The sequence below is a fragment of the Bufo bufo genome, chromosome 4, assembly GCF_905171765.1.
Source record: "Bufo bufo chromosome 4, aBufBuf1.1, whole genome shotgun sequence".
NCBI lineage: Eukaryota > Metazoa > Chordata > Amphibia > Anura > Bufonidae > Bufo > Bufo bufo.
The window spans coordinates 59,398,268-59,424,015 of record NC_053392.1 but is presented as its reverse complement, the minus strand read 5'-3'; the positions used below and the strand labels follow the sequence as shown (position 1 = coordinate 59,424,015).

The window sequence follows — 25,748 nt, the reverse complement described above, 5'->3', positions numbered from 1 at the left end:
TTCCCCCATAACAGTACGTCATCCACAGACCACCATTAGTTCAAAACCCCTCCAAAAGCACACCTTTTGGTTCAAATTTTTTATTTCTTATTTTCCTCCTCAAAAATCTAGGTGCGTCTTATCATCAGATGCGTCTTATAAAGCGAAAAATACGGTAGGTGTATGTGTGACAAAGTCAACAATCAAGAGAAGACTTCACCAGAGTGAATACAGAGTGTTCACCACAAGATGTAAACCATTGGTGAGCCTCAAAAACAGGAAGGCCAGATTAGAGTTTGCCAAACGACATCTAAAAAAGCCTTCACAGTTCTGGAACAACATCCTATGGACAGACGAGAACAAGATCAACTTGTACCAGAGTGATGTGAAGAGAAGAGTATGGAGAAGGAAAGGAACTGCTCATGATCCTAAGCATACCACCTCGTCAGTGAAGCATGGTGGTGGTAGTGTCATGGTGTGGGCATGTATGGCTGCCAATGGAACTGGTTCTCTTGTATTTATTGATGATGTGACTGCTGACAAAAGCAGCAGGATGAATTCTGAAGTGTTTCGGGCAATATTATCTGCTCAATGACCCAAAGCATACTGCAAAAGCAACCAAAGAGTTTTTTAAGGGAAAGAAGTGGAATGTTATGCAATGGCCAAGTCAATCACCGGACCTGAATCCAATTGAGCATGCATTTTACTTGCTGAAGACAAAACTGAAGGGAAAATGCCCCAAGAACAAGCAGGAACTGAAGACAGTTGCAGTAGAGGCCTGGCAGAGCATCACCAGGGATGAAACCCAGCGTCTGGTGATGTCTATGCGTTCCAGACTTCAGGCTGTAATTGACTGCAAAGGATTTGCAACCAAGTATTAAAAAGTGAAAGTTTGATTTATGATTATTATTCTGTCCCATTACTTTTGGTTCCTTAACAAATGGGAGGCACATATGCAAACTGTTGTAATTCCTACACCGTTCACCTGATTTGGATGTAAATACCCTCAAATTAAAGCTGACAGTCTGCAGGTAAAGCACATCTTGTTTGTTTCATTTCAAATTCATTGTGGTGGTGTATAGAGCCAAAAAATTTAGAATTGTGTCGATGTCGACAAGGAACTTCCAGGCATCTCGAATTCACTCACCTGCAAGCTCACTTTCACTGATCTATACGAAGAATACAAAAATAATATCAAATCCTGGTGGGAAATTAAGTCCCTTGAGAGTTACCTCGAACATAAAATTATACCGCGGGGATTACGCATTGGAATCACCCCCGCCGAACGTATACGCTCCCCAGGTCTCCTGTCCCAATGGGAACAGGAATTAACCAGTAGCTCCTTAAGACTTATGAATTTACTCCTGTCCGAGGAACGTATCTATTTTGAAAAATCATCTGATAAACTCAGGGCCTCTATTGAGCTAGCTGTGACCTTTAAGACTGACCCTGAATTCAATCGACGAGAGTCCTCCCTACAGACGGCGGTGGAGAGATTCCAGGGTCAGATCAAGGAGAGAAAGCACAGACAGTTCGGTAGGGACCTCAGAGAATTCAGGGAAAATAGAGCTTATCAGTTTGATAAATCGCAAAATCAACCTGAAACTGATATCTCGTCTTCCGAACAGGAGTTCTCGGACAGTGAGGTACCCAGCAATAGGGGGAGATACAATACAAGACAGGGACAGAGGGGAAGGGGTCGAGGGTACTCTAATAAGAACAAAAAATGGCCAAAAACCAGTGGACAGAGAGGGAGAGAGGGAGAGTATCACCCACCATCTGGACCCTCCTCCTCATCCTCTTCATCTATTCCGGCACCAGACACACAGGGCAGTTTTTTAGGAAAAGGTGGCCCATATCAGCTGCGGGATCGTCCATAAATCGGACGCACCCGGTGATCCACGACCAATTACAGATTGTAAATCTCTCCCCTCGTGCCTTTAGTGCAGTAGAAGAATCGTTACTTCGGCGGGGGCGTTCCTTTGTCCCTACCACAAGGTTTGACCCCTTTATATGGACCAAGGACCTTAATTTATTCGCCAGGAATCTCAAGTGGCATAAGTTCATGAAAAACAACGACCGGAGGGCCTGTGAACAGCTGGGCTTGCAGGAGAGTGACTTTGCAGATTTGAGAACACTCTGTGATCTCCAGGAAGAGGGTTCACGCACATCGGGGTTGGGTCCATTTACGGACCTTCGCCCTAAAAGTAAGAGAATGCCCCCTCCCATGAATTACGACCATATAGAAATTTTTCTACAGATGACCACTGATGAAATCAACAGACTATCCCCTAAGAAATCCTATTTTCATAATCTGTCTGGGGAGGAGATGGAAGCATTGCGTAATCTTGAAAAGGACACCTCAATTGTGGTAAAACCGGCGGACAAAGGGGGTAATATGGTAGTGATGGGACACATGCAATATAAACTAATGTGTAAACAACTGCTGAATGACAAGAGCTGTTACCGTATATTACCCTCTGATCCCACCGAATCCTTCCTGAAAGATTTGTCGGTTATTCTTCAGGAGGGTTTAATAAATCGGGTGATTAGCGATGCGGAATATCGTTTTTTACTCCCTACGAAACCCCAGACAGCCACATTTTATGGGCTACCAAAAATTCATAAAGGAACATCTCCCCTCAAAGGTCGCCCCATTGTGTCAGGGGTTGATTCTATCATTCAGAACAGTGGCATTTACATAGACAGTGTACTCAAAGGTTTTGTGTCCTCCCTTCCATCCTACACAAGAGACACGATGGATTTCTTGCTTAAAATAGAGGCATTGAGCATCGATCCATCGTGGTCTCTTGGTAGCGTGGATGTGGAGTCACTTTACAGTTCGATTCCCCATGAGAAGGGCCTCATGGCCACTTCTGCGTACCTTAAAACAAGGGCAGTTAGTCATGGGGTACACAATTCCTTTGTGATAACCCTTCTTGAGTTTGTGCTCACACACAATTTTTTCCTGTTTGATGGGCAGTTCTTCCACCAGCTCAGGGGGACCGCGATGGGCAGTCCCTGTGCCCCTACCTACGCAAATCTCCTCCTGGGCTGGTGGGAGGACCAAGTGGTCTTTCCTGACATACCATCTTGGTGGGGTGACAAGATCGTCTTCTGGACCAGGTACATCGACGATGTTTTTATCATCTGGAACGGCAGTTCGGGCGAATTCGACCTATTCATCAAGGCCCTTAATGTCAACGATGTTGGATTATCTTTTACTTCTGAGTTTAGCCCGGAGTCGTTGACATTCCTTGATGTAAGGGTCACCAAAACCGGGGACGGTCTTGTCACCTCCACGTTCAGGAAATCTACGGCCACCAATAGCCTATTACATTGGGACAGTCACCATCCAGTGAGCCTCAAGAAGGGTATCCCCCGCGGACAGTATCTGCGGATGAGAAGGAACTGTTCTGATCATGAGAGTTTTTATCATGAATCCAAAAAATTACAAAAGCGATTCTCCTCTAGGGGCTACCCCCAACACATTCTTGGGACGGCCTTCCAAAATGCATCTCTTTGTGAGCGCAATACCCTCCTGATACCAAGACAGTCAAGGGAGAGTGACGGGATTATTAGAATTATCTCTACGTTTGATAATATGAGTCAGGAGGTGAGGGATATCATCACAAAGTACTGGCCCATTTTATTAATGGACCCTGACGTTTCAGATAAACTGCCTCCCCGTCCCAGTATTGCTTTTAGGAGAGGTAGATGCCTCCGTGACAGACTGGTGCATAGTCACTATCTGGGGCCTGCCCCTAAGGGTACCTGGCTGGACCGGAAACCACTTGGTACCTTCCGTTGTGGATCCTGTCTGGCATGCAAAAACATTAACAACACCAAAATGAATGTATGCTCAGTTACGGGTAAAACATATGACATTCGCGACTTTATTAACTGTCGTAGCGAGGGGGTGGTCTACTTGGCTCAATGTGCATGCCCTAAGGACTATGTGGGCAAAACTTTCAGAGAATTTCAAAAGCGCATATTGGAACATCTGAATGATATAAAAAACAAAAAAGACACCCCACTCGCGAATCATATGTGGGAAGCACACCATGGAGATTGGAGATTACTTCGTTTCTCCGGTTTGGAATTGGTCAGACCCTCACCTAGGAGGGGCGACTGGGACCGCAGGATCCTCCAGAAGGAAACTGGGTGGATTTTCCGGTTCAAGTCGCAATCTCCAGCGGGTCTGAACGAACAGCTCACCTTCACTTGTTTTCTGTGAGTCTGGGCTCCTGGTCGTTCCTGCCCTGACTAACCGACCACTTCATCCTCATCTGATAAATGACCTTAAGCCTATCGACACGTGAAGTGTCATTCTGAGTGGAGGTCCTTTCCACATTAGTAAGGCCCCTCTATCATCTATAAGTATTGTACTTCTCTATTAAATATACAAATTCTAAACTATATTTCATTTGCAAATTTCATGTGGTTTCACATTTGACTTATCTAGTTGAATATTGACTCCGCGAAATTCATCAGAGTCCATACACCTGTCAATCATATCCCACTGTCTTCCTGATTGTTCCCATGTGGGTCCCTTTCCTACATATTGGGTTGTCTCTGTCCCCCTGTATCAACTTCTTTATCCACTTAAAAGCAATCAATACAATACTACCGATTTGGGGCAACGGTTGAGATGATCGGGCGGTGGAACGCATAACCACGCCCCTTTTTTGCCGCTGTGGAACGCATGAATTTGAGTCTGTTGTTTATCGATGACGCAGGCGGTGCGTGATTGGTCACTATTGGTGGAACGCATAACCACGCCCCCTTTTGAATTGCTGTGGAACGCATGAGCCGGAGCCTGCTGCATACTGATGATGCAGGCGGCTCCTGATAGGGTGCCGGGGTTGGAACGCACGGCCATATTGGTAATCCCGGCGTGCGTTCCAGCACGGAACAGAGTTATACAATCACGTAAGAAGTAACATGGTGAGCATTATCCATAGTATTGGGTTTATTTTAAGGATTAGGGACTAACATCAGCACACTACTACCATGAGAGTGTCATTCCCTGACCCTGCCTACCGTACCTGGATGTATGTGTCACATGGAGCAAAGGGGATGAGGTGATTGGTGGTGGACCCTCACCTGTAGGGTATAAATAATCAGTGTGTGAATCTGCAAATTGGAGCATCATTTTTTCAGCCCCCTGGAGTACCCCTGACTGCGGACCACTATATGGAGAGATCTAAGGATGGGATAAGTACTATACATCTATGAGTTTTATCGTCACTACTCTGTCCCCCCCTGTTTTATTGTAATGGTCTACTAAAGTGGAACACCGCCTCGGGGTGCTCCAGCTATTTTTGGTTCCCTTCTTTTCATTTACTTTTGAAAGGGCCATATAGCCGCTTCATTATAGCAGCAACTTATTTTTCTCCTTATCTCTTGTAATAGTCTCCTGATGAACCTTTGAATGAAGGGGAAACGCGTTGAGACTTTGTATTGAGAGACTTTGTATTGAGTGTAATATTCCATGTTGTAAGATCTTGGACTGTGTATAACAAATCATGCTGTTGGTAGAGAGCTACCCAGCGGGACATACTGCCTTATCATCCGATTATGCATTCAGTTTGTTTTGACATGGTTGATAATCAAATTACACCATTGTGACTATCATTTTTGAGATTCTGAATTGACTGCTGTGGAATAACCGTTGTTCCTACATGTCTTTCTCCACCAATGTTAATGCATGATCCAGACATCTATAGGAAATCTGATATTCCAAATTTGCTGGCAGAGTGCTATCCATCTTGATGAATTGTCTGCACTTTTCTTGGCATTAGCCACCAGAGCTGGCAATTAATCAATCTGTTGCCACAATAGACTTGGGGTTATCCCTGTATCTATTGATTGCTTAGAGCCGCCACTCCTGCTTTGGAATAACCGTTATCCTCAATTTGTCTTTAATTTTGATGCATGATCTGGATGTCTACATGCTGGAAAAATATCTCTATCTTGACCGCTGTGGAATAACCGTTATATCTGCTTGTTTATTCTTTATTGTTGATGCATGACCCGGACATCCATATGGGTCTTTTTGCTATAAGGGCCTTCTAAGGACAGGCAGACTAGGCACGGGGACGGAGTGTTCCCACCTTCAGGGTGCATCTCCGGGCTGAGACAAGTCCAGGGACACCTTAGGGATACACCAGAGACCCGGATGGTTTGTCCTGTGGGTGCACCATCAACACGAGCCACCCTGTCTGTCACTTACATCTGGCCTCCAGTGTTTGTTTGTGAGTGTTGTATGTTTATTAGTCCCCAGGTGAGGGACAGTGTAATATTTTAAACGTGAAATTAAAAGTTATATTTTAGGTAGTTGGCCTCTGTGACTCGCTCTTCTATGTACAACTACCCATTACGTATATAAATTACTTTCCATTAAAGCTGACGGTCTGCAGGTAAAGCACATCTTGTTCGTTTCATTTCAAATTCATTGTGGTGGTGTATAGAGCCAAAAAATTTAGAATTGTGTCGATGTCCCAATATTTATGGCCTTGACTGTATAACTAAGCTAAGCAAGTTATATGCAAAAAAATATATATATTTCCTCTATTTCCTGGTTCTTTTCTGGCCCTTTGTTTACATGCTATAAAAACAATTTCTGCCCCTCCCCCTGCATTGCTAAGAGTGGCTACAAGAGCTGCCCTGAGTGACATGTCTGCCTGCTGGGAGAATCAGCAGCATGTTGTATGTGAAGGACTACAAGTCCCAGCTGTATAATGACACTGCTAAGGGAGTGGAAACAAGAGCTGCCCTGAGTGCTGGGAGAATCAACAGCAACTTGTATGTGTAGAACTACAAGTCCCAGCTGTATAATGACACTGCTAATACACACAGGATCTTCCCCCTACCTTCTTGTGCAATGCTCTCTCTAGTCTGTCAGCTCCTGTGCCCAGAATTGTCACTGCCTGCTGCTACCCAGTCTGTGCAGCTGAAGGGCTTAAAAATCCTAGGAGAGAGCAGATAGCAGTGAAGGGGGTGTGGCCAGCACAGTGATGTCTCGTTTACAAGCTTGTAAACAAACTTTATCAGAGCAGGGACAGAAGCTGACATCACAGGTCATGTGACCCTCAGTCAAATCTAATAAACCAGGCACTGCATATAAAGTGAGTTAATTGTAAAGTTGTTATATTTGCCTAGTTAGGAACATAGAAAGAACAAAAAAATAACTCGGACAACCCCTTTAATAGTCTCTGTGTGTGTCACGGTGCTCTTTCTTTGATACCGTCCCTCCACGGTGTTAGGCTCCGAAGCAATAAACGGGAGAGGAATGGTGCAGAATAAGTCGAGTCCGAACTTTATAAAGTTCAACAGATTTACTTGAATCAACTTGCATCCGTACAAGAAGTGATCTTTCTCTTGATACTGTCTTTTAATCTGTAAGGAGTCAGGGTGCTCTATGAGCTGCTTCCCTTGGGAGACTCCTGCTACAGGAAGGGGAACTTTCCCCTCACTGTGACATCTTTAGTCGTCTTCTCCCAACACTAGAATCCCCTAAGACTTACTAAGAACTTCCTGCAGCCCTTCCCTTGGTAGGAAACGGGACTGTCCCACTTCTGCCCAAAAAGGGGAGAATAGAATAGTATCTCTCTGCAATATATGCTGCCACCTGCTGCCAATAGCAGAACAATTAATGCACAGTGTAAGAAGAGGACCTGGAATAAATACACAGATGACATTATGGTTAGCCCATTAGAGACAGTAGCAGGGTGTAGGAATGGTACTACCACTCTGGGATATTGCATATTGATGACCTGTCCTGAGGATACGTCATCAATATTGAAAGCCTCGAGAACTCCATTAACGGATTATTGACCCCCCCCCCCGTTCACCATTAGCAGCAGGACACTTTTTATTATTCTGCTTGAACCATTTTCTTGCTTGGTGCTGTGCCTCCTTTGTGTTTTCTAGACAATAAATCCTGTTGCGTCAATATTAAGGACGATAACATCATTAGTGAGGGTTTTCGCAAACCCACCGCTACAAATTCCATTCTGCACCATGGGAGCTTTCATCCACGTAGCGTGAAGAAATCCGTACCGTACGGACAATTCATCAGACTAATTAACAGCACCGATGAGGGCTTTATGAGACAGGGTTGTGAAATAAAAGATAGGTTAATCAGGAGAGGTTACCCCGAAAGAGATCTAGAGGAAGCAATGCACAAAGCACAGGATTTCAGGCAACAGGATTTATTGTCTAGAAAACACAAGGGAGGCACACGCACCAAGCAAGAAGATAGGTTTGTGTTCACATTTAAATTCAGTCCCATCTCTGAACTGGTCAACCAAATCATTTGCAACAACTGGGGTATTCTCAGGAATGAGCCCAGCTTACAGGATATAGCAATCAATAAACCGCTAGTGGCTTATAAAAGGTGCCGCACATTAAGGGACGTATTGGTCAGCAGCCGTTTAGCTGAAGACAAGGCAATGAATTGGTTAACCAGCAAAAGACCCGTAGGTAACTACAAGTGTGGCAATTGTCCCTTCTGTAGCTGTAGCTTGTTATTGTTACCAATAAAGGAATTAACAAGAAGCACCGATTGTGGAACTGCCGTTTCTTCCTAAGATTCTCCAGGCGATCCAGGCGAGGGAGGTTAGTTTTTGCGGATGTCTTGAGCTTCACCCCGCAAAACACCTCCCTGGTGAAGGGAGTCTTTATTTTTGGGTCTTTAATTTATTCAATATATATTCAATTCTGGTTATGTATATCCCCCTCCCCAGGGATGTTTTGATGATTTTATGTTTTATGACCCCATGATAGATCTTCCCATACTATACTGACATAGTAACTGCTAGTCGTTAGTTATACTCTACATCAGGGGTACTCAACTAGTTTTATTAAAGGTCCACATACCTGGGTCTGCAGTCAGTTGAAGGTCCGAGCTGAACGCCAACAGTAAAGATGCAATGCGATCATGTGATCCATGCGCGTGGGGCGCTCTGACGTTTATAGTGGAGCGCCCCGGGTAAGTCCCAGAATTAGTAATGGCCACATTAGTGCCCCTGTAAGAATAATGCCCCCAGTAAGAATAATGTCCCCATTAGTGCCCCCAGTAAGAGTAATGCCCCCATTAGTGCCCCCCTTCTCTGCTTTTGCAAAAAAAATAAAAAATAATTAGCATTCACCTGGCTGTGGTGAACATTCGCTGCTGACTGCACGCTCAGGACCGGTGCTCCAACGTGATGACGTCTTGTAGGTCCTGTCCTGAGCTTCTAGTCAGCAGGGAGTGTTCTCCACAGCGTCAGCAAATGGAGGTGGAGGTACCGTATTTTTATTTATTTTTTTACTAGCACAAGTAGCGGTGGAGGTAAATGCTGTACTAATGGGCGTTCCATGATGGAAGCGCTCATTAGTAAGGGTACTTTCACACTTGCAGCAGGACGGATCCGACAGGCTGCTCATCCTGTCATATCCATCTTGCCACTACTTCGCCGTGCCGCTGTTCTGTGCCCATCGACTATAATGGGGATGGGGGCAAATCTACAGCGCAGCACGGTGAGAGGCCGCCAGACTAAAAGTACTACATGCCCGACTTTTTCATCTGGGGGCCTCACGCCGTGCACTGCCATGCTGCGCCATAGCTCCACTCCCGCTATAGTCAATGGGGAGTGGCAGTCCAGAGAAATAGTGGCAGGACGGATCTGACAGGGTGAACAGCCTGTCGGATCTGTCCTGCCGCAAGTGTGAAAGTAACCTAACAGTCCTTACAGGAAAATTCTGGCACCGGCAAGGGAACTAAAATAGCAGCCTTGCTGGTGAACTACTGGCCGGGTGGCAACCCAAGCCACAGAACAGACATATCATAGTTTTGTTCCGCATCCAATTCCCATTATTGGGGGATTGGATGCAGCCCCTTAATTACAATGGGGCCACAAGAGATGCAGACAGCACACTGTGTGCTGTCTGCATCTTTTTCCGCTCCATTGAAACTAAGGGGTCCGCATCCAATGCCCCAATAATGGGAATTGGATGCGGAACAAAACTATCATGGTTTGATGGGGCTTTATCACTTTATTTAATCAGGTTACCTAAAGAAGATGGCCCAGGAGAGATGGGAACACGACACTGACTGGAGTCCTTTCCTGCAGTCAGTGACGTGTTCCCGCCTCTCTGTAGCCCTCTCCACGCCCCCTTCCTCCCCAAATGTGACATTTCTATCATTGGTGGCAGTGGTGATGTCCCTCCCCTCTCCAGCAGCACGTAAGTTTCCTTTGGAGCTTGAAGCTCCCTTACGAGTTGCCGCTGCTGCAGGGGAGGAGGGACCTGTGAGCGCACTGAGGGAGAAAGCTCCCTCCACAGGCAGGTGCCGGATGAAAGCGCTGGTGCCTGCATGTGGAGGGAGCCGTCTCTCACTGCGCCCCTGGGAAGGAGGAAGAAGTGCGCCGGTAAGCTCCGCCTCCTGCACGTACCAGAGTGTGCAGGAGGAGGAGCGCTACATGTCTCACTGCGCTCAGCGCTCTGGAAGTGGGACAGGAGGAAGTGCGGTGGTAAGCTCCTCCTCCTGCACGGTACAGTGTGCAGGAGGAGGAGCGCTCTGAAGGATGGCCGGGGTCCGGACAACTGGCGGCCGCGGTCCGTATTTGGACCGCGGTCCGCCAGTTGAGTACCCCTGCTCTACATCATTTCTACTATTACCTTCAACTGCTCTAAATCACTACTAGGTGTTTGGCGCCGTTTCTGTGGTTATACTCCCCTTTTTTATTCTTCTCATCCTCTTTAATTTTTCTTCTCATCCTCTATATATTTTTTTCCATACACCCTCGATCAGAACTTCCAAGATCCTTTAGGCCCCTTTCACACGGGCGTTGCGGGAAAATGTGCGGGTGCGTTGCGGGAACACCCGCGATTTTTCCGCGCGAGTGCAAAACATTGTAATGCGTTTTGCACTCGCGTGAGAAAAATCGCGCGTGTTTGGTACCCAAACCCGAACTTCTTCACAGAAGTTCGGGCTTGGGATCGGTGTTCTGTAAATAGTATTATTTTCCCTTATAACATGGTTATAAGGGAAAATAATAGCATTCTGAATACAGAATGCATAGTAAAACAGGGCTGGAGGGGTTAAAAAAAAATAAAAAGTCATTTAACTCACCTTTATCCACTTGCTCGCGTAGCCGGCATCTCCGTCTGACTCTTTTACTGTATAGGACCTGTGGAGAGCATTAACTATAGTTTAAGGACCTGGGATGACGTCACTCTGGTCATCACATGGTACGTCACATGATCTTTTACCATGGTGAATCACCATGGTAAAAGATCATGTGACGTACCATGTGATTACCGGAGTGACGTCATCCCAGGTCCTTAAACTATAGTTAATGCTCTCCACAGGTCCTATACAGTAAAAGAGTCAGACGGAGATGCCGGCTACGCGAGCAAGTGGATAAAGGTGAGTTAAATGACTTTTTATTTTTTTTTAACCCCTCCAGCCCTGTTTTACTAAGCATTCTGTATTCAGAATGCTATTATTTTCCCTTTATAACCATGTTATAAGGGAAAATAATAAGGTTCGGGTCTCCATCCCGATCGTCTCCTAGCAACCGTGCGTGAAAATCGCACCGCATCCGCACTTGCTTGCGGATGCTTGCGATTTTCACGCAACCCCATTCATTTCTATGGGGCCTGCGTTACGTGAATAACGCACAAAGAGGAGCATGCTGCGATTTTCACGCAACGCAAAAGTGATGCGTGAAAATCACCGCTCGTGTGCACAGCCCCATAGAAATGAATGGGTCAGTATTCAGTGCGGGTGCAATGCGTTCACCTCCCGCATCGCATCCGCGCGGAATACTCGCTCGTGTGAAAGGGGCCTTAGGTTTGTGGAGCAAATTGGCAACCGTCCCAGTAGGAAAATTTCTGAGGAACTTCTCCCTACCCTCCCAGCACTCTCTGCAATCTCAGTTTGGTATCAGTCAGTCTTCTGAAGGTCATTACCTGGACTTTAGTTCCGTGGGTCAGCAGTTTCTGACTATGGCCTCATGCACACGACAGTATTTTTTCACGGGCCGCAAAACGGGGTTCCGTTGTTTCGTGATCAGTTTCCATTTTTGTTTCCGTGTGTCTTCCTTGATTTTTGGAGGATCACCAGACATGAAAAGTGAAAAAAAAATCTAAGTCAAGTTTGCCTTGAAAATGATAGGAAAAAAACTGACACGGATCACGGACACGGATGACAATCTTGTGTGCTTCCGTGTTTTTTCACGGACCCATTGACTTGAATGTGTCCGCGAACCGTTGTCCGTGAAAAAAATAGGACAGGTCTTATTTTTTTGACGGACTGGAAACATGGATCACAAACGGTGCATTTTCCGAGTTTTCAACGGACCCATTGAAAGTCAATGGGTCCGCAGAAAATCACGATAAACGGAACAACGGACACGGAACCCAACAACGGTCGTGTGCATGAGGCCTAAGTTTGTGAAGCGAGATGGTATGTGGATGGAACATGTTGTTGGCATGACATCCCCTCCAAGGCACCTCCTACCTTCTTTCTATAAAAGATTGGTAACCAGTGGGGCACCTTCATGTCCTCCTTATTTGCAGTCCTGGGAGAAAGAACTTGACATCTCGCTCAAGAACAGGGAGGTTCAGACGATACTAGCTAGAACACATGGTGCTGCTCACCGGATGTGGTTGTAAGGATGTAACCCTCTTCACCAAATGTTCACTACAGATACAGGGAGTGCCCTATAATCTCAAGGTACTTGAAAGCTGTTGAGGAAAACTTTAATGATATTTGCCAAGCCACCATCACCCTCTCCCCTCAATTTGTCCTGCTGATCCTGCCCTCGTCGGATTTTAAAATCTCCAAAACCTCCTTACCAGCCCTGTTAGTCATGGCAGCGAAACTGTTCATCCCTCTGCATTGACTAAATCCAAACCCACCGTCCATCGAGAAGTAGATCTCCAAAGTTCAACAGATCTACAGTTTGGAGGAACTCACCAGTTGGGAATCGGGGTGACATGACAGATTCCTCATACTTTGGAGCCCTTGAACAAAGTAGTTGATGTCCCTTCCTGCAGGCCCTACCCGGACAGCTCTGTGTCTGGAAAATGGGTCCCTTCCTTCTCTACAAGAGTGGGTTATCGCCATATGTACTCATGTACTGTGTATACATGACTTGCAGAGGTTTGCTAATCCTGTTATTTATTTTGCTTTGTGTATTCCTTTGCCTAATTTACATGTTATCTGGCTTGGACAGTATATGTCTTTGCACGTTCCAGTGCTGTTGGATGTTCTGTTTGAATGCCTCAAAAATGAAATAAAGATTATACAAAAAATAATAATAATAATAAGAAAAAAATGCAATTGTTTCCCCTGAGTTGTGCGCCAACAAGATTTACTGCAGACACATATTAAAAATCTACAATAAAAAAAAGTGACATTTTTGGGAGGGTTTTTCCAATTTTAACGTGACTGTTAGGAGGTTGCAGTATAAAGCATGGGAGAGGGCTGCAGCCGCTGTTGAGACAGGAGGTGGATTTAAGATTGCCTCCTCCAACTGGGTAATAGTTAAAATGATGGGACAATCCATGCCTAGCGGAAAAAAGGGTCATGTTAAAGGGGTATTCCAAAATACAGGTGACGTCCATTGTGAGCTCAACAGGTCCTTGTAATTCTCTTGTCAGGCGCATCATGTATCCAGCCGTGGTGGACAATTTTTTTGGAAAAGGGATGTGCCCTACTAGTAAGGATACCATAGAAGAATTTCAGGAGCATTTCCGGAGGTTCGATGACGGCTTTGAGTATGGATCACAAATACCTGAGTGGTTTCTAAGGTAAGTGATTCCCCAACCTTCCCTCCCCCACATATAATATCTGGTAATGGGATATGATAAGTGTAAGCTCCTGTGACCAAGAGAGCCCCGTGTTGTCCTTATATGCCAATGGCACAGACAATAGAAAAAGACGTAAGGCAGCTCTCACCTGCAATAGTAGAATCACCAGAGGTGCACGGATGCCGCTCCTGGATGCGGTATATGCAATGAAAAAGAGAAGAAAATCCGGCTCTCTTCGGTGAAAAAATGAAAAACTTTATTCCAGCGAATTAAAATCCATACAGGTGTACATGAAACCGTCAATGCATTTCAGACCTCAAGGAAATGTGGGTCCTTCCTCATGTTTGTCATGAGGAAGGACCCACATTTCCTTGAGGTCTGAAATGCATTGACGGTTTCATGTACACCTGTATGGATTTTAATTCGCTGGAATAAAGTTTTTCATTTTTTCACCGAAGAGAGCCGGATTTTCTTCTCTTTTTCAATGGCACAGACAGGTTTCTTCCTCATGGAGTGAAGTTAATTTGCATAATTTTCCCAGGGATCATTGCCTGTCAGGCACACCACACCAGCTGGATCTCCACAAGGAGAAATGGTGCGCATATATATATATATATATATTTATATTTATATTTATATTTATATTTATATTTATTTTTATTTTTTATTTATTTATTTATATTTTTTTTTTTCCTTAAAGGGGTTATCCCATGAGTAATGTAAAAAATGAAAATCAGACATCATATAGTACATGACAATCTCTTTCTAACAAAGCTAGAACCAGCCCTGTACCTCACATGGATCCAGAGATCTCCCCATTCATTGCTCTGCTAGATTTATATCAAGCTGATCGTTCAGGGGAGTGTCTTCTGCTGCAGCTCAGGGGCCGTGTCCATTCTCTCCCTATCACAGCTCAGGCGGCAGATGAAGGATGAAACTGAGCATGTGCGGCTTCCTCAGTGAGCAGGACAAAGAAATAAAAAAAAGAACAAACAGCAGGTGGCGCTATACAGATACATTTTATTGAATAACTCAGTGGCTATGCAAAATGTTTAATTACATGCAATTGCAAAAGTGTTCAGATCCATGTGCTGGTTTGAAAACTGAAGAATAATTTTCGTGGGACAACCCCTTTAAAGGCAGAGACCAGAATAACCAAAATAACCTAATGTTCACATCCCTGATCAATGTAGCCCTTCAGTTATGGTGGCAATATCCATAAGGAAACTATACATTTTCTCTAAAATTGTAATTACCTAAGCTTTTTACCTAGGCGGCAATAGATTAGACATTGCATTGAATTCAGCAGAGGAGGAGGAGCCACTGATAGGGGAGGAGACAGCAGGGGCTATGCATGTCCTTGAAGCCCGGGTGACTCTGTGACTAAATGACAATTGGTTAACAATGGCAGCTGTGACAGCTACTACTTGGGATGAAGAGACACTGTAAGAAAGCTCAGGGCCAGGACGAGAAGAGATAAGTGCTGTAATCTGAAAGGATAAAAGTCCATCACCCGGTGTAATACTTTGTGCTTTGTTATATACAGTACAGACCAAAAGTTTGGACACACCTTCTCATTCAAAGAGTTTTTGTTATTTTCATGACTATGAAAATTGTAGATTCACACTGAAGGCATCAAAACTATGAATTAACACGTGGAATTATATACATAACAAACAAGTGTGAAACAACTGAAAATAAGTCATATTCTAGGTTCTTCAAAGTAGCCACCTTTTGCTTTGATTACTGCTTTGCACACTCTTGGCATTCTCTTGAAGAGCTTCAAGAGGTAGTCCCCTGAAATGGTTTTCACTTCACAGGTGTGCCCTGTCAGGTTTAATAAGTGGGATTTCTTGCCTTATAAATGGGGTTGGGACCATCAGTGGCGTTGAGGAGAAGTCAGGTGGATACACAGCTGATAGTCCTACTGAATAGACTGTTAGCTGCTTTTTTCTTGCCATAATACAAATTCTAACAGTCTATTCAGTAGGACTATCAGCTGTGTATCCACCTGACTTCTCCTCAACGCCACTGATGGTCCCAACCCCATTTATAAGGCAAGAAATCCCACTTATTAAACCTGACAGGGCACACCTGTGAAGTGAAAACCATTTCAGGGGACTACCTCTTGAAGCTCTTCAAGAGAATGCCAAGAGTGTGCAAAGCAGTAATCAAAGCAAAAGGTGGCTACTTTGAAGAACCTAGAATATGACATATTTTCAGTTGTTTCACACTTGTTTGTTATGTATATAATTCCACATGTGTTAATTCATAGTTTTGATGCCTTCATAGTCATGAAAATAAAGAAAACTCTTTGAATGAGAAGGTGTGTCTAAACTTTTGGTCTGTACTGTACGTAGTAATATTCCAGCTGATAAAATTCCTATGGTAAGTTAATGTATAATGTAGTGTATACAGGTAATATCCAGTATCCAATATACACGAGCTAATATCCAGAGAAACCGCCATGTGCAGCACAGACAGCAGCTAGACGGGCTGGGGGAGACTCCATAAGGTCCTGGTAGGTTGTCCCCGGTATGTGGAGCCATGCTGACTGCAGTGCGTGGTCGAGGTGGTCCCACAGATGCTCAAGTCTGGGGAATTAGGGGGCAGGGGTAGTACTTGGAAGTCTTGGCCATGTTCTTCCAAACAATGGCAGACATTTCTAGCCATGTGACATGTCGTTCTGTTGCTGGTAGATCTCATCCACCCCAGGGAAGACAATCAGCATGTATGGGTGGACGTGATCTGCAAGGATGGATCCATACCCTAATCGGTGGAGAGAGCCTTCCACATGGATGAGTGGCCCAGAGAATGCCACAAAAGCCTCCCCCAGACCATAACGCTGCCACCACCAGCTTGTGTTCTTCCAGCAATGGTTGCAGGGTGTTTGTTCTCTGTTTCTCGCCAACGTTTATCCATTCAACGGAGCAGAAAATGTGACGCATCGGAGAAGACAACCCTTTACCAATCAGCGGAGTCCAAAATGGAAGCCTTTTCTATCAATGTAGCTTTATTATCAGAGGTGCAGTGACTGTCCGTCTGCTCCGGAGCCCCATACACTGTAGGGTCACTGAGCTCTTGTGTTAGACACACGTCTGGTGGCCCCTGGGTCATTTTGGGGTTGAGCTGCTCCCCTGTAGCGTGTCGGTCCGCTCTCGCCCACCTTAATATCTGCCGTTCACCTATCACATTAGTGGCACATGGCGCGCCGCAGTTTCCACGTCGCTTATTCACAATGGCGCCGTTTGTCCACTCACCATACACATTCACCACAGCAGCAGAGAACAGTTTACACGGCGCAGTTTCAGAAATACCGCCACCCTCGGCCCAAAGGCCAATAATCGTCCCTTTTACAACTCTGATAAATCGCTCCTTGTACCCATGACCGTAACGAGGGAAATGTGTGCAGACAGCCTATCGCACACGTTATATACCCACCGAGCCAGCTCAGCACACCTTATATACCCACGAGCAAGCTCAGGACACCTCATATACCCACCGAGCCAGCTCAGCATACCTTATATACCCACCAAGCCAGCTCAGCACACCTTTTATACTCACCTAGCCAGCTCAGCACACCTCATATAACCACCGAGCCTGCTCAGCACACGTTATGTACCCACTAAGGCAGCTCAGCACACATGACTTTCATCATGAGCTACACGCTGCTGATGTTGAAAGATGGAAGTGGTCATAATAATGGGACTCCACTGTGTAGATAGTATAGCAGTTAATTAGCAGTTAGAGCAGTATTGTATTTCATGATCTGCCGCCATATTGGTTGTCACCTTTGAATCAGCTTTACTGGAAGCCATTTGCCACTTTCACGCTGCTGAGGAACTCGCCAAGATAATGAAACCTTTATGCCGCAACCATGTGGCGCTGCCGAGACCATCAAGCGACTCTGAGGAACCCTCCTTCTTTCCCAGCTGGATCTCCAGGTTTTGGCCCTATGGGGTAGTCGCCCATTGACATTGCATGCTTTGTAGAGAAACGCAGAGAACAAACGTGGAGCGAAGGGTCGATACCAGGAGGGCAGACCAAGCGGCGCAGAGGTACTGAAGATACCTATAAGTCAGGGATGCCCAGCCTGCGGCACAACTACAACTACCAGCATGCCTGGACAGCCTACAGCTATTAGGGCATTTTGCAACAGCTGGAGGGCCACTGGTTGGGCACTCAGTACCTCTGCGCCGCTTTGTCTGCCCTCCTGGTATCGAACCTTGGCTCCACGTTTGTTCTCCTCGTTTCTCTCCTTTGTTCTCTCCAAAGCATGCAACGTCAGTGGGCGACTACCCTATAGGGCCAATACCTGGAGATCATGTCGAAGTCGGTAGTCAGGGAATGTGACTTTTGCCATGGTGTCCCAACAGCATCGCGCACTGAGTTCCTGAGATCACCAATTGAGGGCAGCAGAGGATCAGGGAACAGTGATTGGCTTAGTACAGGCATGGCAAGGGAACATGATAAATGTAAGCTCTTAGGTTAAGGACTTACTGTTTTGTCATAGGGTTACAGCCTTCAGTTCTCATTGTAAGCCTCGTCGGGAGAAGTCCCTCAGGACACTATAGATTTGCTGCAAAATACTATTGTCCTACCTTTACCCCCAGGCTGCAGTACATTAGACAGAGCATTGAATTTAGTGTAAAAGCGGAGGAGTCACTGATAGGGGAGGAGACAGCAGGGGCTATGCATGTCCATGAAGCCCGGGTGACTGCGTGACTCAATAACAAGTCCATAAATGGCAGCTCTAGGAGCGTAACTGAATGACATAGGAAGAAAATTCAAGACTAACGCTAGGTTCACACATGAGCGTATTTGATACGCGCGTTTTACACGCTTTTTTGTCGGACGTTTTCACAGCGCGTTTTTGGAAATAGGAAACGCGCGTTCTTGCGATTGACCACAGAGGCGTACAATGAAAAACAGAGGTGTTACGCGCGACAATACGCCCCAAAGGAGCTCCTGTACTTCTTTGGGCGTAGGGCGTTTTACAGCGCGTTCGTACGCGTAGGTGAGAACCATGCCCATAGGGAAACATGAGTTTTCGCCTGTTGAGCATTTTACAGCGCGTAGGAACGCGCTGTAAAACGCTCAAGTGTGAACCTAGAAGTTCTGTGCTGTGATCTGGTAGGAGCTCAAAGATCGATCACCGGGAGGAATACGTTGTACATTGCTCTACAGATAGTGACCGTGTGGATGATACCGTAAAGATAAGACTCACACACTGTGCCGCTCCTCTGCCAATATTGGTGAAGTGGTCGGAGTGGTCACATTTCCTGGCCAGGAAGTAGAGATCGGCGGTGGATCGGGAAGTGTCAGAACGGGAGCGGTGGGAGATTGGTGAGTATGATTTATGTTATTATTTTACACTGTTCTGAGCTTTTAACAAAATATAATTAACCCCTTTAAAGAGGAGCTCTCACCCTTTTCCCATGCTTTTTTTTCTCCTCCCTTTGCCTCGACCCTCTTTATTCTTTACAACATTGGCTCTTATTTCTAACCATTAGGCTCCATTCACACGTCCGCAAATGGGTCCGCAAATGCAGATGCTGGTCCGCAGCTCTGCAAAAGATAGAACATGTCCTATTCTTGTCCGCAGCTTGCAGACAAGAATAGGCATTTCTATAGGGGTACCGGGCGGGTGTGTTGCGGATCCGCAATTTGCGTGTGAATGGAGCCTTGGAGTTGTTGCCATACCAAATTTTTGATTCGATTTCGATACCATAAAAAAGTATTGGGATACTCGATACCACGCGAAAAAATAAACAAAAAAAGCCACGTGCATTCCGCATTTTTAAAAAATGGCGAATCGCGCAGTTTTATTTATTTTTTTCTGTTCCAGCGTTCACCGCATAGATTTTTTTCAATATTTTAATAGTTCAGACTTTTCGGACGTTGCAATATGTGATATGTTTATTTATATATTGTTTATATATTTTATATGTGAAATTGGGAAAGGGGGTGATTTATACTTAATATTTTGGTGGGGTTTTTTTTACTTTTTTTTTTTTTTTTTTTACACTTTTTTTTATTTAATAACTATTTCCCCCCTTAGGGGCCAGAACCTGGGATCTTTTCATCCCTTGTCCTATTCACCCTGATAGATCTCCATCAGGGTGAATAGGACCTCACACTGTTCCTGCTGCTCTGTGCTCTGTGCACACAGCAGCAGGGAGCTGACTATGGCAGCCAGGACTTCAGTAGCGTCCTGGCTGCCATGGTGACTGATCCGAGCCCCAGGATTACACAGCCGGGGCTCCGATCAGAAACTGCCACTGCGACCAATGAGAGGAGGGGACCCTTTGGCCACTGCCACCAATGAGAAGGGGAGGGGACCCTGTGGCCACTGCCACCAATGATTTTAATACTGGGGGGGTTGAGGGGGGTGGGCGCACTGCGCCACCAATGATAATTAACCTTTAATACAGGAGGCGGGTACTGGCAGCAAATCAGCGGCAGTTAACCCCTCAGGGGCCGCACCTGATGGGTTAACTGCCGCTGATCGCAGCTCCCTGTCAGAGGCAGGGTGCCGGCTATGCGATTCTGCTGCCGGCACCCGCCTCCTGTATTATGTGTTAAAGACGACCTTATATGGGTCCGGACTTAGTTAAGTATTAGGCTATACAGAGCGGCGCCCAGAGATGTCCCAGCACTTACTATTAGTCCTGGGCGCCGCTCCGTTCGCCCCCGCCGTGCCCCATTACTGTCTCCTGCTCCATATGCTAATTACTATCGGAGCAATGGGGAGGAGACATCAGCTTCTCTAGTGGGCGTTCCTTCGCCCTGCGCTGCGATTGGACAGCGTTACAGCCAGGGAGAAGGAACGCCCACTAGAGAAGCTGATGTCTCCTCCCCATCGCTCTGATAGTAATTAGCATACGGAGCAGGAGATAGTAATGGGGCACGGCGGGCGAACGGAGCGGCGCCCAGGAATAATAATAAGTGCAGGGACATCTCTGGGCGCCGCTCTGTGTAGCCTAATACTTAACTAAGTCCGGACCCAGGAAAAGTCCTTATCATTGGTGGCACAGTGCGCCCTCCCCTCCTCTGCTCCCTCTCCGATCATTGGTGGCAGCGGCACAGGGGGGGGGGGAGGACTGCTTCCTTCTCCCCTGTGCTGCTGAGAGAACATGAGCGCGCCGACAGCAGCGCGCTCATGTTCGGAGATGCTAGACAGCTCAGCAGCGCAGGCCAGTATCGAAAAAATGGAAATCCCGGTATCGTATCGATACCTGGACAAAAGTATCAATTGGGTATCGAAATTTCGATACCCGTAACAACCCTACTAACCATTTTACGATTTGTTAAAAAATCTTCAGTAAAAACAGTTTGTAAAAAAAAAAAAAGCTGTCTCCTCTCCTGACATGTCAGTTTTAGTGATTATTTGCATCCTCCGTGTAATAACAATTCTGGAGCATCTATTCTCATGACTGTATGATGTGCCATTCCCTTATTGCAATTAAGGTCCAGCTGGGTGTTACTGACAGTCTGACATAATAAAATCAGTGCTGCCTCTGTCAGATGCAGGGACACACCCCCAACCGGTAACACCCATCTGGACCTTCGTTGCAAACTGCTAGCAATTCATTCATAACTTCTAGCAGGAATAATAAAGGAATGATACATCATAGCAGTGTCGGACTGGGGTGCCTAGGGTCCACCAGTGGAAATTATACTAGGGGCCCACCCTACAGCTAACAAAAATAAATATTACTTGTTCATTTTTCGGGCTCATGCACATGAATATTTGCAGTTTAGCGCACAAATATTGCACATTTTTGGGGCCAGGGGACCAAGAAATGGCTGTTTTAAAAAAAAATTTTTATGGCATTCACCTGAGGGGAGCCCTGAAAGTTGGTGGAGGGCGCACTGAGCATACGCAGCCGCCGTCCATTTATTTTCTATGCGGCCGCCACAAATAGCTATACCGTATGTTGGAGTGTGTATGACTTTTTTAGCAATTTTTATTCCAATTTTTGTAGCACGCAATCATAATTGTGATATCAAACTACAGCATGTTGCAGGAAAACTACAACTCCCAGCAGGTCCTGAAGGTTTGCATCTCACAGGGCGTGCTAGGAGTTGTAATTTCCAGAGAGGAATGCAGTCAAATGTGATATTAGATTTTTATTAAACTAGAGATTTACCTATATTATATCATACTGTCTTGGGGGACTAGCGGCAGCCTGTGATGTCCACCACTGAGTCACAGCAGCACCACCAGCACGTCTGCACACTCAGGAGCACAGTACAAGCCAGCCGCAATGCTCTGCAGACTCTAGAATATGGGCGGGCGGCAGGGATCTGTGAGAACGCAGCGTGCGTGCAGCGCAGGGAGTGAGAAGGAAGCGCAGGCACCGCACCACAAGTATCAAGAGGCGGGTCCTGCCACCCACTGAAAGATAGCAGCGCCAGCCGCCAGCTTCACTGCAAGGCAAGTTAAGTGGCGAGATGATCAAGATCATCCCGCCACCTTCTGTATGTCTGTGCAGCTCTGCTCTTCCTATTGAAGCGGCAGGCAGCGGCTCTTGCCAGCAGAACGCTGGGGCTGCCTGTCACTGCTGATTAATATGTAGACCAGAGGTCGCACTACATTTTTTCCAGAAGAGTAAAAAATACTCCTCTTAACAATTTTGAGGAGTATTTTTAGCCGAGGAGGAGTACGAATTTTGCGGTAATTCACATATATAATGCATAGGCCCACATAACGTTATGGGGCTGAACCATTGCTAGTCTCCCATGCAGAAATAAGTGTAGACAATCTTACATTTACAACATCATACACTAAACATAAGACCACTGCTGCTATACACAGCGCCCACCTGACACCGCCATACACAGCGCCCACCTGACACCGCCATACACAGCGCCCACCTGACACCGCCATACACAGCGCCCACCTGACACCACCATACACAGCGCCCACCTGACGGCGCCATACACAGCGCCCACCTGACACCGCCATACACAGCGCCCACCTGACACAACCATACACAGCGCCCACCTGACACCACCATACACAGCGCCCACCTGACACCACCATACACAGCGCCCACCTGACGCTGCCATACACAGCGCCCACCTGACACCGCCATACACAGCGCCCACCTGACGCTGCCATACACAGCGCCCACCTGACGCTGCCATACACAGCGCCCACCTGACACCACCATACACAGCACCCACCTGACGCTGCCATACACAGCGCCCACCTGACGCCGCCATACACAGCGCCCACCTGACACCACCATACACAGCACCCACCTGACGCTGCCATACACAGCGCCCACCTGACGCTGCCATACACAGCGCCCACCTGACACCACCATACACAGCGCCCACCTGACACCACCATACACAGCGCCCACCTGACACCACCATACACAGCGCCCACCTGACGCCGCCATACACAGCACCCACCTGATGCCGCCATACACAGCGCCCACCTGACGCTGCCATACACAGGGCCCACCTGACACCACCATACACAGCGCCCACCTGACACCGCCATACACAGCGCCCACCTGACACCGCCATACACAGCGCCCACCTGACACAACCATACACAGCGCCCACCTGACACCACCATACACAGCGCCCACCTGACACCACCATACACAGCGCCTACCTGACACCACCATACACAGCGCCTACCTGACACCACCATACACAGCGCCCACCTGACACCACCATACACAGCGCCTACCTGACGCCGCCATACACAGCACCCACCTGATGCCGCCATACACAGCGCCCACCTGACGCTGCCATACACATCGCCCACCTGACGTTGCCATACACATCGCCCACCTGCACAGTTGAGTAAATGGAACTTTTTTTTATTATGCTCACAATAAAATCGTGATAAAACGCCTTATAAAATTATTATACAATCAGGTCCATCAAATCCAATGTCCCTAGGGCATTGGATTTGATGGACCTGATAGACCTGATTGTATAATAATTTTATAAGGCGTTTTATCACGATTTTATTGTGAGTATAATAAAAAAAAGTTCCATTTACTCTGTGCGGCCCTTCACTATGTACCCGAAACTTTGATTCCGTAGGAAGGTTGCTTTGAGGATAGGCTACTACCCACGGGATTTAGGTGTGCTGGTTGTGTCAAAGAAGATTGCCGCTTCTCTAGAGCTTGTGAATTGGGACGTATACCTGGCAGCGCGACCACCTTTTTTTTTATAAAGACTGGTTTATTGTGATTTTACCTGCATCACACGGAGGTCAGCGAAGCCGATCGAACATCAGGAAACGCAGTGGTGAACTTTTTAGTTTGTTTTTGTTTTGTTTTTTCCATTTTAAATCTTGCCACACACTGCGCCCACCTGATGCTGCCACACACTGCGCCCACCTGACGCTGCCACACACTGCGCCCACCTGACGCTGCCAGACACAGCGCCCGCCTGACGCTGCCACACATTGCGCCCACCTGACGCTGCCACACACTGCGCCCGCCTGACGCTGCCATACACAGCGCCCGCCTGACGCTGCCATACACAGCGCCCGCCTGATGCTGCCATACACAGCGCCCGCCTGACGCTGCCATACACTGCGCTCGACTGACGCTGCCATACACTGCGCTCGACTGACGCTGCCATACACTGCGCCCGCCTGACGCTGCCATACACAGCGCCCGACTGACGCTGCCATACACAGCGCCCGCCTGACGCTACTATATATATATATAACATACACAGCTCCACAAAACTGTACAACAGACTGGTTACACTGACATAGCCCTGCTTTATACACACCTTCCATACATGAAGTACCTCTGCATTTTCCGCCAGCACAAACCTACATGGAGCCTGTGTTCCCCTAACTCCTCCCACACACATGACTGTGACATCACCACAGGTCCTGTAACCACAACCTAGTGTTTAGTCCAGTGTCTGGAGCTGCTCCTGGTGAGATGTCCGTGAGGGGCGTGGCTTCAACTAGGCAGGGGCCCACCGAGGATTTCCCCGACTCCCCAGTGGGCCAGTCCGAGCCTGCATCATAGGGTTAGGCCTCTTTCACACGACCGTTTTTTTTTTCCATTTGCGGGCCTTTTTTTGCGTTCCGTATACGGTCCGTATACGGAACCATTCATTTCAATGGTTCCGCAAAAATAACGGAATGTACTCCGTATGCATTCCATTTCCATATTTCCTTTTTTCCGTTCCGTTGAAAGATAGAACATGTCCTATTATTGCCTGCAAATCACATTCCGTGGCTCCTTTCAGGTCAATGGGTCTGCAAAAAAAAACGGAACACATACAGAATGTATTCCGTATGTCTTCCGTATCCGTTCTGTTTTTGCGGAACCATCCATTGAAAATGTTTTGCCTAGCCCAATTTTTTCTATGTAATTGCTGTATACTGTATATGCCATACGGAAAAACGGAACAGAAACGGAAACACAACGGAAACAAAAAAAACGGATCCATGAAAAACGGACCGCAAAATACTGAAAAAGCCATACGGTTGTGTGAAAGAGGCCTTATAAAAATAGATGCTTTAGAATTGTTATTATATCAGGAGAGGTGACAGGTCCTCTTTGGGTGCTTTTCTCCTTTTTCCAGTTGTGAAAATGAAATATTTGATGTTGAAATTACATTTCATTAAGGCCTCATGCACACGACCGTTCCGTTTTTTGCGGTCCGCAAAACACGGAAGCCGTCCATGTGCCTTCCGCAATTTGCGGAACGGAACAGGCAGCCCATTGTAGAAATGCCTATTCTTGTCTGCAAAATGGACAAGAATAAGACATGTTATATTTTTTTTGCGGGGCTACGGAACGCGGAGTGCACACGGAGTGCTGTCCGCATCTTTTGCGGCCCCATTGAAGTGAATGGGTCCGCACATGAGCCGCAAAAAACTGTGGCTCGGATGCGGACCAGAACAACAGCCGTGTGCATGAGGCCAAAATGTAATATTTCATTTGTTGTTCCAATAAAAA

General features: G+C 46.6%; 1 protein-coding gene across 2 annotated transcripts in view; it reads left to right on the top strand.

Annotated features, from left to right (window-relative positions):
• The window catches only part of LOC120997277 (24-hydroxycholesterol 7-alpha-hydroxylase), a 77,937-nt gene that overhangs the window by 10,410 nt on the left and 41,779 nt on the right, over positions 1-25,748 (top strand). For both annotated transcript variants that reach the window (XM_040427301.1, XM_040427300.1), the window contains exon 4: positions 13,636-13,785. In XM_040427301.1, the coding sequence (XP_040283235.1) occupies positions 13,636-13,785 (150 nt within the window). The remainder of the gene's footprint in view (positions 1-13,635; positions 13,786-25,748) is intronic.